Here is a 17,770-nt window from a genome sequence, read left to right on the forward strand (position 1 = left end):
ACATTTAATAGAGAAATAACTGTTGAAGATATTGTTGATCCTGTAGAGGCGTTGCCAACCTAAAAACTGCAAGTATAAAACTTGAGCTTAGAAATGGGCATAATACAAGAGAACACCCTAGCTTTGTCAGGTTGTAGGTCAGTTTCATTGTAGGAGCGTGAGATGGTTACAGAACACAACAAGATGAAAAGATAATTTAAACAAAAGATCTTGACAAGGATATAGTTACACTATAAAAAGAAAGAGGAGAGCATTGGTCTCATCATTTGGAGATACTCTGAAGCTTCCTGTGTCTAGACTTTCAGGTAAGCAAATTTTTATTTTAACCCTTTTTAGTGAAATTGTAATTAATGTTCAACTGTCTAAAAATAATTCACAGTCTCACTATATTTTAAAAATAAAAGCTCATTGTTCAAAAGAATTGAATTAAATGGTCATTTAGTGCTTTTGAAGATATTGTTGATCCTGTAATTGTTGCGATACAGTTTTTAAACAAAGCAAAATAACCAAATTAAGCAAAACTAAGCAAATAATTTATAGTTCATTAGCACGAGCAATTAAAATGACAGTAATTTATGTATATAGAAGCTGCTAGCTGTCGTTGTTCTGTGTTACAGGTATCAATTACAATATGGCTGCTGTGGCAATCACTACTGTGCTGCTTCTTTTGTCTTTTTCAGTAAATTCACGTGAGTTATATCTTTGAATTTTTCATTCCAAGACACGTAGCAAAGGATATGAAATTCTAGTCTCAATGTTTAGATCTAAAGACTAATACACAAAGACTTTAAAACAGCTGACAAAAACAGACATGTTAGTCGATCAGGAGAAATTTTCTGTGACGTGGCTGTAATACTGCTGTCTGACTCAGTTTATGAAGCCAGACAATACTGTAGAAATGAATACAGAACTGGAATATTATAAGGAGCTTGGAACGAAAACAACTAGACTTCTTTAAGTTAAGAAACTTACTAGAATATTCTGCTTTTTTTTTTTTTTTTTTTTGTTAAGGCACATTACCCTGACAATCTATCTTTTTTGTTGTAAACCAAAAGAACGTAAAATATAGAGACAAATTGTCTGATTCGCTCTGTCTTTCGTCACAGAGAAAGAGAATACAGGAAGGATCATCGGGGGTCAAGAGGTCGAACCATACTCTATCAAATACCAGGCATCCCTTCAGACTGAGGTCGGGGATCACTATTGTGGAGCCACGCTAGTTCACCCAGAGTGGGTGGTATCTGCTGCCCACTGCTGGAGACCGTAAGTACTGACACCATACAGCAAGATTGCAGCTTTACTAATAAACATTAATGAAAATGTTTAATAATTATTGATGGAAAAAGGTCTGTTTTGAAAGAACATATGTGAAATTCTCATTTCGTTTTGTCTCTTTCTGTTTAACAGGAGTAATTTTATGAGGGTTGTGCTATGTGAGCACAGCCTGATCAAAACAGAGGGATTTGAACAGATCTTCAATGTCTCAAAGATATATGTACACAATTATAATTTCAGGACATATGAGAATGACATCATGCTTATTAAGGTAAGTAGGACTTGTACTTAGCTACAAAAAATGTGATCTCACAATGGTACCACCCTAACTTTGGTTTGTGTTACAGCTTAGCAGACCAGCACAGCTGAATGCTTATGTTCAGCCAGTTCTGATACCTGATGAAGGTACCCCTCCCTTTAGTGGCACCTGCATAGTGAGTGGCTGGGGAGTGACACAGGTTTACAGTTACACCCTCTCCCCTGTGCTACGTGCTGTGGATGTAAGAGAAATACCTTACTGCACTTGGTATTACTGGGGCAGGATCAAACCAGGTATGCTTTGTGCTGGATCTCCATACGGGGGAAAGGACTCTTGCCAGGTATACATTCATGGAAAACATGATTTATTTTGTGTTTGTGGTATGCTTAATTACTACTTAGCAACTGCATTTTGTAGAGTAATACTATTTTTAAATGAATATTTCCTCTTAAATTTATAGGCAAAATGACACCTGTTATATATGCTATAAAATATATTTTAACCAGTGATGATTTACATATAATTTCAGTGTCATTTTAATAATATTTAACATTTTCCATTTAAGGGTGAATGTGAAATGCTCTATTATCAAAAAACAATCCTGATTTGTTGTGGTACTCCACAGGGCGACTCCGGGGGCCCCCTTGTCTGCAATGGCTACTTTGAGGGCATTGTCTCCTGGGGTATTGGCTGTGCAAATCAGTACTACCCTGGTGTCTACACCAGAGTCAGGAGCTATATTCAGTGGATTAACTGGGTTATTGACAACACAGCATGAGCGATTTTTTTCAAAAACAGTTAAATGAACATAATTTTCAGATGGGCCTGAAATGAATAAATATTAACGTTAGGAATTTCTAAAATGTTCCTGGAAATATGTCAATATTGCACCTATAATTAATTGATTGTCACTCTTTTTTCTGATAGGGAATAATAAAAGAAAGACTTGTTGTTATGATATCCTTTTTATTTTTTGTTGGTACTATAGCAGTATAATTAGTAACTGTGTTAATCATTCAAAGTGAATAGTACTATTGAAAAATCACCAATGTTGTTGTTTTCACATGAATCAATTTTCCTATTATGCCTGTTACTACAAGCAAAACCTCTTATATTTTATTTAAGCTTCATTGTAAATATGACAGTTTCAATTAGTGCAGCTTTAAGAACAATTTTACCAATGCACTGGGTCTATAAACTGACAAGTGATACTTGCTACTACTACTAGTATGGAATAAAAGGTTAACCCATCCACAGTGACAGTGAAGATGCTGATTGTCTGTATCATGCTTCTATCAGTCTCTTGTGTTCAAAGTCCAAAATGTCCAAAAGTTGCTTAGAATATAAAAATCAACAAAGTGCTCAATTTTTCTTCACAAAGAAGAGCTGACCTTTATATGTTCATAAAACACATAGCAAATGGTTACATAATGCAGCTAGACAAACAAACAAATATTTTAGTAATCTGTCAAAAACCTGTTTAAAACTCAAAATTATCGACTTCACTGAACTCGGGTCTTGTTTTAAACATAAAGAACTCCTTAGGAAAGTGTTTACTCGTGTTATAGAGCAACTTAGGGCAGCTGTGGCATTAACCTCACACTGGGTGCCTAATCAAGTTGTTGGGTACTGTATCTAAACAACTAAATATAGAAGCTATCCTGCTGCACACTGAATAATTACAGCTTCTCTCTGGTGCTGGTTTCTGTTGTTAAGCTAAACCTAAACATTCATGCTCACATTCACACCTACGCCAGTTAACCTAACAAAGTTATAACATATCCTAAAAAGCTCTGATTAAAAATAATGGCATGCTGGGAAGTATATTACTGGGAAATTCATGTGAACCTGTTGAGGTTAACTATAATTTAACAGTGAAACATTATGACTACGAATAAGTTGAAAATAGTGCAGTAAGTGTGTATGATACATCCTGGTCCAGTGGAAATGATTGTTAAATGAAGACTTTTATAAATCAGTGTCCTTGTTTGGCACAGTGACCCCATCTAGTTAGTTGGTTATGCATGTGCTAAACTAACAACAAACAACGAACGAACAAACAATGATCTACACAAAATGAAAATAAGGTTTAAAAAAGTGCCTTTAACCTTGGTGGGTTTTCAAACTTTTTAAGAGTATACACACAGTATCTGACCTCTACTGTGTGTGTGTGTGTGTGTGTGTGTGTGTGTGTGTGTGTGTGTGTGTGTGTGTGTGTGTGTGTGTGTGTGTGTGTGATAATTACATTTACCAAAAAGGATTAGGTGGTCATTTGAACTTGTAATATTATATGGTTAATTTTTTATTCATACTTTGGAAGAAAACAAAACGTATTGCTGAAGAAAAGAAAGCACACCCCTGTCAGGGGCATTCTCTCTGCTTTTTTTTTGTTGTTGTTTACAGTAAGGTGACTGGATCCTACCCAATGGAACTTCAGAGATAAACTATACATGCTACAGGTTTGGCATTGATCATGTGATCAAGCAAATGCTACCATTTGTCCAATTTTTTATAAGCATTAATGGAAGCTAAATTTGTTTTTATAGTCTTATGCTACAGATTTTGTACACTTGTGTGGTTCCTCTGTAGTTGCATAACTGTTAAGTTTAAATTAATAATTTTAGTAGTGATGAATTAATGATTAAAATATCTCTTATTTGAGCCACACATTTCTTGTGAGATCATACATTTCATCTCCAAAAGTTGATTCTGTTCATCTGGACGTAGCGTGGGAGAAACATTTCGTGACTCATCCAAGTGATGAACAGAATCAACTTTTGGAGATTTACTTACCTGGATGATTGAGCATGCATCAAGACAACATACATTTTAAATAAAAGATGGATATAGTCACCTTGATGTTTAGAGAAGTCAGGTTGTGAAGCTTCAGGCTGAGCATTTTCACCAGTTTATATCAGGACTGTGAAACTGAGGGACACTGCACACCCACTGGCCAACATGTCAGTGACATGGTAAAGCTTCACCCTCCTTTTGACCAGAATTCACTAAATTAACATGTTGTATCCAACATACAACAAAACTATGAACTGACAACACTTACAACAGCAAACCTAATTAGCAGGCTTCATTTATAAACTGTACAGGTGTAATGCACAGATACAGATATTCACTAATTAGTGCAAAGTAACAGATTCTTGGGTGGTCTGTACCACATAGGCAAGCCATAATTTTTGTCAGTTTTCTAATAAAATAAGTATCCACATGGGTAGTTGGATGACTTTTTAAAAGAAAAAAAAAGAAAAGAAACAAACAGAAAAGAAAAGAAAAAAATCTACATCACCTTGAGTAGTTAAGGAGGGAGAAACTACTCAAACATTTTTGTGTCAGGCCTTAAACAACCTTTTAAATGCCATTGGGGACTGGGTTGTTATACATTTTTTTTAAAAAATATATAGTGTGCTCGGCAGCCCAGCATAAATTGAACCTCTAGTGATCCTGTATTTGTGACATGATTAAATGTATTTGTGTTTATACCCTGATATGTCCCCTGATCGTTAAACGCCACCCTCCGGTAAACGAAAAGAAGACAGTCTAAAGGTTTGCGCATGCTCAGCAGCAGCAGTTATTGTTTTGTTTACATAACGCTGTCCTCTTGTGGGGCCTTTCGAGAGCTAGGCGTAGAGAGCTAGGCAGAAGTAAAACTTCGTTGTAGCAGCTTAAGTTACCTGTCCGGGTAAATTATGTCTGTGAAACACGCTATTAGCCGGGGACTCGAGTTGGGCCGGTCGGTCTTTCAGCTCGGTCTCCTGAAATCCGGTGGCCGACTCGCAGCAAAGCTCCGAGCTGACCGTTTCCGTGCAGGCCCGTCGGTCCGCACCGCTCAGCCTCAGGCTTTCCTGCCGTCTCGGTACCGCTATTACCGCACTTCTCTGAAAGGCCTGGCAGCTCAGCTTCAGTCCGCCGGCTTCAGGAGGTTTGCTGGCGGGTCCCCGCGTAACAGAGCTGTATTTTTGGCTTTCGGTCTCGGTGTGGGGCTTATCGAACAACAGTTGGAGGATGACAGAAAGAGTGCTTCAACATGCCAGGAGATCCAGGTATGGTATCTAAAAGTAGGTCACAGTAGGGTACCTAAGCGACATTTAAGTCGTTAAGTGTAGTAGCTTCTGACAAAGTGGTTTGTTAGTAGTCGTTTTTCTTTTAGTCTTTATTTTCATGGTTATTTGCCGTATTGGGTTTTTTTTTCACTGAAAGTTTGTTTATTTGTATCTTCACCAATTCTGCATATTGTTTTTACATTTATGAATGTTTTGTTGATACGGTAATGCATAGACCCAAGATTTGTGTACGTTCTTTAATTTTCATGCTGTTTGCACTGAGGCCTGAATGGATAACCTGGTTGCAATCTTGCATTAATTTACTTTTTATTATTTTAATATGTCTCTAGCTGCGTCTATAACAAGTGTAGGTACATTTGGGGGCTTTAAAAAGTTGTTGTATACAGTCTGATTGTTTTTCCTTTTTTTTTCTTGACTAAATTTGTTTATAGCACGTGATTGATATGAACATATCTTTGTGTAGCTTATTATTATTATTATTGTTATTGCTTTCCCCTGCAGGCTGTTTTTAGAAAGAAGAAATTCCAGAGTCCATTTAAGCCATTCACCTCTGGATATAAACTGGAGGATTACATTCTAGGGAACCAGATTGGGAAAGGCTCCAATGCAGCTGTGTATGAGGCTGCAGCTCAGTTTGCTCCTCCAAAGCAAAGTGCCAGAAAATGCTCCCTGGTGCAGATAAAAGAAGGTGAAGTGGAAGCTGAGGCACCTCGATCTCTGACATGCTGCTCACTAAGGAACTTCCCTTTTGCTATTAAGATGATGTGGAACTTTGGGGTGGGTAGTATACTAATGGTTTGATAATGATTTCACATCTGTTTTAGGTTTTAATCCTCTGTATGAAAACAAACGAAAAAGAGCCACACATCAGTACCGACGGGTATTTTGCTATTTGTTTGCAGGCTGGGTCATCAAGTGAGGCCATCTTAAAGTCTATGTCTCAGGAGCTGGTCCCTGCAGGTCCTCATGCCTTAAAGCAGGAAAAAGAAGAAATTACTCTGGATGGGTAAGTATTATAACCTCAGTTCTTTTTATTCCTGCCTCAGAGTGGTGACCTAAGGATAGGAAACGTACTAATGAATGGCTGTGATTTCTCTACATGCAGACATTTCGGAGTCCTGCCCAAAAGAGTGTCAGCACACCCTAATGTAATCCGAGTGTACCGGGCTTTTACTGCAGATGTTCCATTGCTACCAGGTGCTCAGGAGGAATATCCAGATGTTTTGCCACCCAGGCTTAACCCTACAGGCCTGGGCAACAATCGCACTCTTTTCCTGGTCATGAAGAAGTAAGACCTACCTTCCTACCTACCTCAGTCCAACCCAGTATGTGTGCTAGAAACATTGTGTATAAAAAAATAAAAAAAAGTCACTGTCTTTGTTTTCAGAGATTTTTATTATTTTGTTGGGGTTTTTTTTATAGTGTACGTGTCAGGTCATTTTTATTCAGTAACTTCACAGATTTTTTGTGTCATAGCTATCCATGCACACTGAGGCAGTACCTGGAAATGTCCACACCAAGCCGCAGGCAGGGCACTCTGATGGTGCTGCAGCTCCTTGAGGGGATTGACCATTTGTGCAGAGAGGGTGTCGCTCACAGGGATCTAAAATCAGACAACGTGCTGTTGGAATTCGACTCAGGTCCGAACAAAATTCTGTCAATAACAGAACAGTTTAAAGCCAAATGTAAACTATGCCAGCTTGAGGTCTGTTTGGGTCACCGGTGTTATATTGATTTGTCCTTTATGCAGATGGTTGCCCCCGTTTAGTGATTTCTGACTTTGGATGCTGTCTGGCCCAGAGCGATTCTAGTCTGCAGCTGCCCTTCAACAGCATTTGGGTCAGCAAAGGAGGGAATGCTTCACTTATGGCTCCGGAGGTAAGATTAAAAATGTCTTTATTGTAACTGAGTAGCCACAGTTGCTGCGCCGTCTCTTATTGGTGACTATTAAGACTGAATTTTGTGACTTTTGCCTCCACTCTGGTTATAACCGGAGGTGACACTTGGATACCATTCAAGTAACCTAATTGTATCTTTGTGTTTTGAAATGAATCATTAAGATAAATAAGAATTCATATAAATAGATAATTTGCAGTTAACCAGATATTTAATCACTTTAATTTCTCATAATTTTTCTGCCATCAGGTGGCCACTGCAGTTCCAGGATGTGGTGTGGTGCTTGACTACAGCAAGGCAGATGCCTGGGCCGTGGGCGCCATTTCCTACGAGATATTTGGACAGCAAAATCCATTCTATCGAGCAGTGGGACTGGAGAGCAGGAATTACCAGGAGAAGCAGCTTCCTCCTCTACCCTCCAGTGTTCCAGCTGATGTGCAGTTCGTGATACGCTTACTTCTCAGGAGGAACCCAAACAAGGTAAAGAAGGGGCTGTGTTTAGTTTAATATTTAAGTTTTCAGTAAAAGAGAGCTAAAACAATATAGTTTCATTTATTAAACCGAAACATTGAACTAAAAAAAATCACAATTCTCTCAACACTAAGGGGAATTGTGAAGTTAACATTTTCTGTAGATTTACCTGAGAGGCATCTCTACCATTCCACTACTGAAACATGTTCTTCATACCCTGCAGCGCCCCACTGCCCGTGTGGCAGCTAACATGCTACATCTGAGCCTCTGGGGTCGGAAGGCTCTGGCTAACCAGGACAGTGTGGGCATGAGGAAGCTGGCTGATTGGTTGCTCTGCCAGTCTGCTGTGGTTCTCCTTAAGGGCTGTCAGGGGCCCAGTGGGAACAAAGTGGAGGCGGAGCTTCAGAGGAGTTTCCTGGCTAACTTAGAGCTGGAGGACCTGCGCACTGCTGTAGGCTTCCTCCTCTATGGGCGAGAGCAGAGCCAGGCCTGCGTGCTGTCTGTCTAGATTAACTCAAACACGTAGCTGAGAGTCACTGATATGGATAAACTGGGGCTTAAAATTGCTTTCAATACTCAGACTTCTGTATGTGTGGTATTTATTGTTTTAGCTGTAACATCTAATGGCTGTGGGTATTGTTTGATTATTTATCATGAATTGCCAAGTGGTGTAATTCTCCCTTTTCAAGAACCCGACCCTCAAACCTGTGTCCTCTAATGCTGCTAATGTTACTTATCTGCATTTCTCACATACTTGTGAATATGTTTCACTTGCCATCATCACTGTATCAGCAGGAATTCAAGCACTTCAAACATTCAAGTGTTATTGGTACCCATCATACAAAAATGCAGTTTGTCTTACACGTGCAATGCATTGTGGATTACTGAGACGGCTGCTGGGGAGTGATTGTGTTTAATTTTTCCCAACATTTGAGTTGCTTCGCAGCAAGAAATTCTATTATGTGAGTGGATATTTTGTTTTCCAAATTATGATACACTTTTTCAAATCAGCCTGTGGGGGAAAAAACAAACAAAAACTCACATTCATGCAGTTATTTTTGCAACTATGAAAATTTTTTGTACCAGTAAATGTGGAGGTCAATACAGATCAAGTTAGACTCTACTGTGTAGGGTAAGACCAAGTGAAAGGTTCACAAGTAGGACATAAAGTTGCCCCTTGAAGATCTGGTTGTCAGTGGATATGTGTGTTGCAGTCAGTTGTACACTGATATTTCACAGCTAAGGAACATAGACCTGTCCTAAATGCTAGAACATATGAATCACATTGATCCTGATGTGTCATGCATGAGTAATTAATTAATCTTAAGGATCTGACTTTGTTCCACATTGCTGCTGTTTGCACTTTATGCTCATGTTATGCACCTGTTCAGAGCTGAGGTTTTCAGCTAATATAATATACAGATTTCATAATAATTGAAATATTGGGACTTAATCCTTCATATTAGGATAATCTACTGTCAAAAAGAATGAAAGGGATGCATGTATATGGCTTCCTACAAAAGATTATAAGACGGATTTTAGATGTATGTCGTTTTTTTTGCAGTGTTTCAGAATAAAAGTGTTAAAGAGCCCTGAAGTGGTTGTTCAAGTTCTTTCCTTTGTCTTTAGATATTTTCAAAATAAATAACTCGTATTGGTGATATAGTAATATCCATACATTTTTTTTTTTAATTTTGATGATGAATATTATTAGCACTGTTTGTGAAATAACAAGTTGCGGCCTGATCTTAAATGTCTTTTTCTTGGAGTTCCAAAGCAGATTTCACCTGGATTTTTCCATGTGATCTTGGACAAACTAAAATTGTTTCTCTAAAAATCCCTCACAACTTAAAGGTGTTGTTATGCAAAAAAAGGTTTGATACAAGACTTCATTTTTCAGAAACTTTATTTAAGACAGAGCCATATTAGCATTTTAATAATTTATACTCTGAACAAAGTCAAACGGGTAATAAATAGACTGGAATGTATTTAGGAACACACTGAAGTTTCCTGTATAATCCCTCATGACCCTTTCAGTACTCCTCTCCTTCCTCTTCTCCTTCACCCTCAATAGAATCAACTCCCACCTCCTCATAATCCTTCTCCAGAGCTGCCATGTCCTCTCTGGCCTCGGAGAACTCTCCCTCCTCCATACCCTCACCCACGTACCAGTGAACAAAGGCACGCTTAGCGTACATCAGATCGAACTTGTGGTCGAGCCGAGCCCAGGCCTCTGCAATAGCAGTTGTGTTGCTCAGCATGCACACAGCCCTCTGGACCTTGGCCAGATCTCCACCAGGAACCACAGTGGGGGGCTGGTAGTTGATGCCAACCTTGAAACCAGTGGGGCACCAGTCCACAAACTGGATGGAGCGCTTAGTTTTGATGGTGGCAATGGCAGCATTGACATCTTTGGGTACCACATCACCACGGTACAAAAGGCAACAGGCCATGTACTTGCCGTGGCGAGGGTCACATTTCACCATCTGATTGGCTGGCTCAAAGCAGGCGTTTGTGATCTCAGCCACTGAGAGCTGCTCGTGGTAAGCCTTCTCGGCAGAGATGACTGGAGCATAGGTGGCCAGGGGGAAGTGGATACGGGGGTATGGCACCAAGTTGGTCTGGAACTCTGTCAGATCAACATTGAGGGCACCATCAAAGCGGAGGGAAGCAGTGATGGAGGACACAATCTGACTGATCAGCCTGTTCAGGTTGGTGTAAGTAGGACGCTCGATATCGAGGTTCCTACGACAGATATCGTAGATGGCCTCGTTATCTACCATGAAGGCACAGTCAGAGTGCTCTAGGGTGGTGTGGGTGGTCAGGATGGAGTTGTAGGGCTCCACCACAGCGGTGGACACCTGGGGAGCTGGGTAAATGGAGAACTCTAGCTTGGACTTCTTGCCGTAGTCGACAGACAGACGCTCCATCAGCAGGGAGGTGAAACCAGAGCCGGTGCCACCGCCGAAGCTGTGGAACACCAGGAAGCCCTGAAGACCAGTGCACTGATCAGCCTGAGGAGAGAGAGGGAGAGACAGCAACCAGATAAGAGATATACCCATCAGTTAGGTCATTTATGCAGGATTCTTCTGCTCTGATTTACCCACCAGTTTACGAATCCTGTCCAGAACCAAGTCAATGATTTCTTTGCCAATGGTGTAGTGTCCACGGGCGTAGTTGTTAGCAGCATCCTCCTTGCCAGTGATCAGCTGCTCAGGGTGGAACAACTGGCGGTAGGTCCCAGTGCGCACCTCATCTACAAAAAACCACCATTAAGAAATTATGTAAGGGTTTTAACAAATTAAAGAGGCAACAGCGATAAGTTTATTTCTAGAAGTTTACCGATGACAGTGGGCTCTAAGTCGACAAAAACAGCTCTGGGAACGTGCTTTCCAGCTCCAGTCTCACTGAAGAAGGTGTTGAAAGAATCGTCTCCACCACCAATGGCTTTGTCACTGGGCATCTGACCGTCTGGCTGGATCCCATGTTCCAGGCAGTAAAGCTCCCAGCAGGCATTGCCAATTTGGACACCAGCTTGACCAACGTGGATGGAAATACACTCACGCTAGTGTAAGGGGAAAAAAGATTTGGATTAAAAACAAAGACGAGTCTTCCACTTGCTGAAGATAACCAGTTTTCAGAACAGTTTTTGCTAATTAAAAAAAGGAGGGATAAAACACATTAATCGGGCTCACAAATGAAACAATCACTGTATTTTAAATTGCCTTTAACACAACTGCTTAAATTACATTTTCCCTACCTTGCACAAGAAACCGTTAATAATACATTTTCTATATTCTATTATAACATTTGGATTGAGTCTCAGTCTGCCATTTATTTTACAGAAGCCCATGCATTTTGTGCTGCGACATAAAACTGCCTACTGCAGGATTACTGTAGACAGAGAGGATTATCTAGGTCAGACATGTTGCAGTGTGCTGGCTCTTTAAAAAGACACATTCAGATCATCCACTGGGGTTATATGTAACACAATTTGTGCTGTATTTGATTTTATGGTATATTTTTAAGCATATATGATATTAGGGATGGCTTAGTTTTATATAACACACAAACACAATATGGTGTATTATGTCACTGACATAATTATTTTTTAGAAAAGAGGACACTGCATTTATGTAACATACATTTACATACACGTTGTGTTAAATGGCTGGAGATCATGTTCAGAAATTGATAAGGGAGCCAATGGAAGGCAAGTGGACAAGGCTAGTGGTGAAGACTAAGATGATTTACAGGAGTTGTGTAGGATAAGGATCAGGCTCTTCCATATGAATGTAATTTATCATTTAAGTACGAACTTAACGAACTGACGACATCTCACACTATTTCTATTCGCAATTATGTATGATCACAGTAAGCTGCGGAATACTGCATGGCAACAAGCACGGTTGCAGTAATTTGGAAAGAAACAGATCTGAAAAAACGACCTAGTTTAATTTCCACATATGTTAGACTTAAACAGTAACAAATAAGCAAGTCAAATGTTAGAAATTAAGGTCTCGCTTACCATGATTGCTTGTCGGTATTATGCAATGTAATGAAACAAGCCAAAGGAGTGTCTGCGACTGAGGTGCTCGGTGTCTGAGGCTGCTGTGATGACGATCTTCGCTCTGCCTCTTCAGGAGGACAGGTGAAGTGCACAAACTGAAAATCCTTCTCCGTCTGGCGCAGTAATTGTTTCCCATTCAGAACCTCCAATGTGCGATAAGAGGCTTTCGGGAGCTAATTCCTCCTCCGCTAAGGCGTGAGTCGGTAGGATTATGCAGGACAATATAATACAGGACTGTGCAAAAAAGAGAGCAGAATTTCATAAAATCTGGTAGGAGGCAAGACCCTCGGATGTCCTTTTTCTAATAAATAAATAAATAAAAAGGGGTATTCGCTTTGCTTGTGTAAATCAATGCAATTAGCCAGAAACCTGTTATCTTGAGTAAAGCCACGGCATCACAATGGAAGCTATATTGTTTGGAGATCCGAGAGAATAAAATAAAAAAGGCTTAATTCAGGAAAATGACAAATACTTCAGCCGTTGAACTCCACTTATGTGGTCGTGTACATTGAACAAATGGCTTGGCTGACGTGTCCAGGAGCAAAAGTAACTTTGAAATTACAAATTTGGCTTCCTTTTAAATTTCAATCTTATCACAGCTGTAATATTGCATTTTTCCCTATATATTTTCTTCTACATTCTACTTTAATGAAGTCATTAGCAAAAATCATAGAACTCGCATTCTGTCGATCGAGAGTATTATAACTACTTTATATGTATTCTTCATAGTTTTGTTTATCAATCATTCATAACGCTGGTCCTCTTCCTGATAGACGGTCACAGCTGGTTTCTCCCTCGATTACTCATTTGCAGACTCGTGCTGCCTTCAGGGCTCCGAATCATGCTGTGACTTATAAGACCTATAAGAAAAGTAATGAATTAATCAGTCGCCTAACAAAGATGTGCATTACTTAACCTGCATAATAAGAATCAATTTGTGCATCCAATATCACAGTGTGTACAGTGCAAATTAATAAGTTAAATAAATACTGTTCAACTATACTTTTTCATTACGCTGCTCGACGCAAAACAAAATATTACGAGCATACAATAAAGCACTAAAGTAGCAGAAGTCCTTTAAAGGCCTGCTGACACAACTTAACTTTACGCTCAAGTTAGCAGGCATGTCGTCGCTTCGGAGAAACTTGCATTTGAGTCGTACCATTACCGCTGCAGCAGCGGACTTTTTCGCCTTGCAGCCACGACAGACTTTGGCTCTTTGCAGCGACAGACGAGGCCTTTGCATAAATCCGAACAGACAATGCTCAGGGAAACGCTACAATGTACCACCGAGCGCCGAGTTTGTTGCCAGGGTGGCCGGGATCCCCACCATGGCCAAATTACCTTACCAGGACACCGCAGAAGGGCTTGATGCAGCGTTTGTTGGCGTCCCAATTGATACCGGGACCTCGAACCGACCTGGCGCAAGGTAGTGTTTTTCTCTGCAGCTAATATTTAAACGTATGGGCCTGCTGCTCCGTAGACTGTCATTGGATGCATGCATAACAAAGCTGATGTTTTCAGGCGTTTAAAGATAGATTTAAGTTTCACTTTTGTAATTAAAGTGACTAAATTAATCTTATCCTCATGTTGTGCAAAACTTCACAGACCATCTTGTACACAATTGACACATATATAGGCAACAGAAATCCTCAGCTGCAGGGAATGTACAAAAGCTGAAACGTCCAAATTCATTTTGACCACCCAATACCTTACTGTGTACAGTAAACACTATTTTCATGCCATCAAGGTTAAAAATTGTCACAATAAAAAAAAAAAAAATGCAAAATCCAAGCAGCAGCCATTGTGCTTGAACAATCATAGCTGTCATCCTGGTTCACAGGTTTGGCCCACGACAGATCAGAGTTGAGTCGGCCATGCTGAGGGCTTACAACAGTGGCACCAGGGCAGCACCTTATGAGTCCCTCGTGGTTGCTGATATTGGGGATGTGAACGTTAATGTGTATGACCTGAAAGACACTTGCAAACGCATCAGGGAGGCCTACAGAAAGATCCTGGCCACTGGCTGCATCCCGCTAACTATGGGTGAGAAGAAAACTGATCTCTAGAGGTGAAGAAAACGCTCTAAAAGTGCCCTTGCTCACATTTTATTCAGACAGTTGCACAGATAGTCAAGGATAGCTCAGTAAATATTTAACAAAGCACAGTGTTGTAATACATGTTCAATTATTAGCCATTTAGATAGCTCTATAAACCAAAGAGAAGATTTGATCAAAGGTTGGATTTTAAGGAAGTTTTGTCTGCAGGTGGCGATCACACTATTGCTTACCCAATCCTGCAAGCCGTTGCTGAGAAGTAAGTGTGCTTTATTCCTAGGAACTACATGTGATGCAAATTATTTGAAGTTGAGACTGCTGATACAGTGCTACTTTTTTACACACTTTAGGATACAATAAACATTGTTTTGATCTGTGTTGAACTGTCTTAACACGGCTATTAAGCATTTTTCCCTCAAACTTCCAAAACTGTACAGCCTACAAATCCAAAAATGCATGATTCAGGTGTCGCTTGAGTTATGCATTCTTGTATTCACTGACTTTACAATCTGAGAATGCAATAAAATGAAAGAATACTGTTTTGTGTGAATTGGGTTTACTGAGAATGCAGGAAGAGTCCTCAGTTAATATATATAGCTGCCACTGATAAACTTCCTCTTTAACCATTTTATACCCCATGCCCTTGTTCCTGTGATAATTTGTTAGGCATGGCCCAGTGGGTTTGATCCATGTGGATGCTCATGCTGACACCAGTGATGTGGTATTGGGGGAGAAAATAGGCCACGGGACTCCATTCAGACGATGTGTGGAGGAAGGATTACTGGACTGCAAGAGAGTGGTCCAGATTGGCCTTCGGGGTTCAGGCTATTCTGCCGACTCATATGAATGGAGTCGGGCACAGGTACTCTGCTAGGTTACTGTTTCATGTGTGTAAAGCATGCTTATGTAGCATATATTTTTTGGCGTTGGATAAATAAACCTTTACTTGCTTGTTCCCCATAGGGAAACGCCTCAGATAAATTCAACATAATGGTTTTGGCATTTTGTCTGGAGAGTAAATGCTGTATAACTGGATTAATATAAAGTTGCAAGAATCTATGCTAATAATTGGTATATTTTATATCTTTATTGTGCTTGTTTTTTGACAACAAGATGCAAATGCTTTCATCTAGAACAAGGGCATTTTATGGCGCTGACTCGGAGATGCCATATGTCTCAAAATAATTTTCTCATAACAAGGCTACTATGTGTTTTTTCTACTCCTCTAGGGCTTCCGTGTTGTGCAAGTGGAAGAGTGTTGGTTCAAATCTCTTGCGCCTTTAATGGATGAGGTCAGGAATCAGATGGGCAAAGGTCCAGTATACCTCAGTTTTGACATTGATGCTCTTGACCCTGGCTTTGCTCCTGGAACAGGCACACCTGAGATAGCAGGGCTCACTCCCATACAGGTAATCAAAGTGCTAAAGACACCTCAAAGTTTACTATACTAGTTACTAGCTATATATAAACAAAACTACATACACCAAGCAAGGAAATGTTGTATTTTCTGCTGCATTATTAATTCATTTTTTCAATCAATCGTCACGATTGGATTTAGGGAGTTGAGATTATTCGGGGATGCCATGGTCTGAACCTTGTTGGATGTGATCTAGTGGAGGTGTCACCACCCTACGACACCACAGGTGCTTTTTTTAACATTTAAATTCTTTTGAAATTCCAATTTTCTTTCTAATGTATTTTTTCCCTCTTGTCCTCTTATTCATTTCATTTTTTTCTTTCATTCTGTCAACAGGAAACACTGCATTGACTGGGGCCAACCTCCTCTTTGAAATGTTATGTGTTCTCCCAAAAATTAAGTACTATTGATAAATACTGAGAGCATAGAAGAGAATAAAATGTGTAGTTTTGGAAAAACTCGGACAATCAAATTTTGGTACAGTCATGCTTTGCACTCTTGAATGACACTAAAATATCTGAGGGTAATTACTGTCTTATAAATTGCGAACAAAATGATGAGTATGCCGCAGTGGACACAAGTTTTGATTCTGTAAGTATTGGCTTCATTAGGAAATCCTGCACTCATTCAACAGTGCAGTGCTGCAGATGAGTTTTAAGACCATGACAACTTAAGTGTAGTGCTGTTTGGGTGTACAGAAATGTGAAATTCAGTATTCACCAATGTGCATTTAAGGCAAGAAAGACAAACCGGTCAGTGATTTAAACTAACTGCTGCTTTTAGTAAATACGTAAGGAAATATTATTTTTGAAGTGTCTTTATTTACCTTGACTGCTGAAAACAAGTTTCTTCCTTCTGATATCACAATCCAGTCATAGTGCCTGGCACTCTTGCATTGTTTATGCTGTTGTACAAACTCAGTATATACTGCGCAGGAGCATTTCATTTCTTAAAAGGCTTTTATTTCAACCTTTCAGAAAAATGTTACATGTCTATGGTTTCAAAATTCACGATATGAAAACTGGTTACTAATTCATGTTTTTTCTAATGCTTGAAATGTGTGTTCTCCAGGTGTTAACACAAATATCATCCTGGCACACTTTGGGCCCTGTAGTGCCAACTGAGCATTGTTTAAATGGCCCAGCATACCTGACTATTGTTGCTGTCCATCATTTTATCACCAGTGTGCACATCTTCTGATGACTGCTGCAAGAAGGATGGCTCAAAATGCCACAAAACTCAAATCATCCTAATCTAGTTCCTTGAACAGAACGCGACCTTCACGAAGTCTATTGTAACTATTGCAAATGACCACTTTAAAAATGTCAAAGTCTGGCTTAGATGCAAAATATGAAAGAAGGAGGGATGACTCAAGGCTTGCACAGTGCTGTATTTTATTAGCATTATATAACAGCAGCTATTATAAGAGAGAATTGTACTTTTTCTGAAATGTAGGCCTTGGACACCTTTATATAACTCAAAAAAATACAATATTTTTTTTCAACCAACCTTCTTTTTCCTCTTCTTTTACCCGTCTTCATTTCCTATCTTTTCCCTTTCTTGAAGGGCAGCATAGTGTCACAGGGATTAATACTGCTGTCTCATCAGTCTCCCGGGTGTTTCTGTGTGTAGTTGTCTCCCCCATGCTTGCATGGGTTTATACTTTTCTCCAACCTCTCTGGATGGGTTGTGATTATGGGTTATTCTTCAAGCACTGCTAACTTTAATCTCAGTCTGGCAACACATTAT

General features: G+C 39.7%; 4 protein-coding genes across 5 annotated transcripts; 3 read left to right on the top strand and 1 right to left on the bottom strand.

Annotated features, from left to right (window-relative positions):
- Positions 1–631: 631 nt before the first annotated feature.
- On the top strand, positions 632–2,312 carry LOC146611311 (trypsin-3). 2 transcript variants are annotated; one of them, XM_085345203.1, is made up of 5 exons: positions 632–689; positions 1,107–1,263; positions 1,408–1,546; positions 1,623–1,874; positions 2,160–2,312. In XM_085345203.1, the coding sequence occupies exons 1-5, from the start codon at positions 632–634 to the stop codon at positions 2,310–2,312; spliced, it is 759 nt and encodes a 252-aa protein (XP_085201329.1). The 2 variants fall into 2 exon arrangements, with proteins under 2 accessions (XP_085201329.1, XP_085201330.1); XM_085345204.1 differs by having other exon boundaries at positions 1,113–1,263.
- A 2,795-nt stretch (positions 2,313–5,107) lies between these two features.
- On the top strand, positions 5,108–9,566 carry pink1 (PTEN induced kinase 1). Its single transcript, XM_085344250.1, has 8 exons — positions 5,108–5,589; positions 6,112–6,387; positions 6,513–6,616; positions 6,716–6,898; positions 7,087–7,250; positions 7,361–7,488; positions 7,756–7,986; positions 8,201–9,566. The coding sequence occupies exons 1-8, from the start codon at positions 5,236–5,238 to the stop codon at positions 8,483–8,485; spliced, it is 1,725 nt and encodes a 574-aa protein (XP_085200376.1). The 5' UTR covers positions 5,108–5,235; the 3' UTR covers positions 8,486–9,566.
- A 397-nt stretch (positions 9,567–9,963) lies between these two features.
- Positions 9,964–12,566, bottom strand: LOC146611313 (tubulin alpha-1B chain). Its single transcript, XM_085345476.1, has 4 exons — positions 12,506–12,566; positions 11,320–11,542; positions 11,085–11,233; positions 9,964–10,991 (listed from the first exon to the last, which is right to left on the bottom strand). The coding sequence occupies exons 1-4, from the start codon at positions 12,506–12,508 to the stop codon at positions 10,011–10,013; spliced, it is 1,356 nt and encodes a 451-aa protein (XP_085201602.1). The 5' UTR covers positions 12,509–12,566; the 3' UTR covers positions 9,964–10,010.
- Positions 12,567–13,645: 1,079 nt separating this feature from the next.
- On the top strand, positions 13,646–17,446 carry agmat (agmatinase (putative)). The gene is made up of 7 exons (XM_085344668.1): positions 13,646–13,976; positions 14,391–14,593; positions 14,815–14,863; positions 15,271–15,466; positions 15,834–16,013; positions 16,163–16,247; positions 16,358–17,446. The coding sequence occupies exons 1-7, from the start codon at positions 13,672–13,674 to the stop codon at positions 16,429–16,431; spliced, it is 1,092 nt and encodes a 363-aa protein (XP_085200794.1). The 5' UTR covers positions 13,646–13,671; the 3' UTR covers positions 16,432–17,446.
- The last annotated feature ends 324 nt before the right edge of the window (positions 17,447–17,770 follow it).

This window comes from Diplotaxodon limnothrissa, linkage group LG20 (genome assembly GCF_057381915.1).
Source record: "Diplotaxodon limnothrissa isolate DT_005_m linkage group LG20, D_limnothrissa_male_GT1.1, whole genome shotgun sequence".
NCBI lineage: Eukaryota > Metazoa > Chordata > Actinopteri > Cichliformes > Cichlidae > Diplotaxodon > Diplotaxodon limnothrissa.

Bases quoted from the DNA above. Each gene is read 5' to 3' on its own strand.
- agmat (XM_085344668.1), top strand. From the start codon at position 13,672: ATGTCGTCGCTTCGGAGAAACTTGCATTTGAGTCGTACCATTACCGCT. The intron at 13,977-14,390 runs GTAGTGTTTTTC...CCTGGTTCACAG, and splicing joins TCGAACCGACCTGGCGCAAG to GTTTGGCCCACGACAGATCA. The intron at 14,864-15,270 runs GTAAGTGTGCTT...ATAATTTGTTAG, and splicing joins CTGCAAGCCGTTGCTGAGAA to GCATGGCCCAGTGGGTTTGA.
- LOC146611311 (XM_085345203.1), top strand. From the start codon at position 632: ATGGCTGCTGTGGCAATCACTACTGTGCTGCTTCTTTTGTCTTTTTCA. The intron at 1,547-1,622 runs GTAAGTAGGACT...TTTGTGTTACAG, and splicing joins ATGACATCATGCTTATTAAG to CTTAGCAGACCAGCACAGCT. The intron at 1,875-2,159 runs GTATACATTCAT...GGTACTCCACAG, and splicing joins GGGGAAAGGACTCTTGCCAG to GGCGACTCCGGGGGCCCCCT.
- pink1 (XM_085344250.1), top strand. From the start codon at position 5,236: ATGTCTGTGAAACACGCTATTAGCCGGGGACTCGAGTTGGGCCGGTCG. The intron at 5,590-6,111 runs GTATGGTATCTA...TTTCCCCTGCAG, and splicing joins CAACATGCCAGGAGATCCAG to GCTGTTTTTAGAAAGAAGAA. The intron at 7,251-7,360 runs GTCCGAACAAAA...TCCTTTATGCAG, and splicing joins GCTGTTGGAATTCGACTCAG to ATGGTTGCCCCCGTTTAGTG.
- LOC146611313 (XM_085345476.1), bottom strand. The intron at 11,234-11,319 runs GTAAACTTCTAG...GGTTTTTTGTAG, and splicing joins CTTAGAGCCCACTGTCATCG to ATGAGGTGCGCACTGGGACC. The intron at 10,992-11,084 runs GTGGGTAAATCA...CTCTCTCCTCAG, and splicing joins TGGACAGGATTCGTAAACTG to GCTGATCAGTGCACTGGTCT.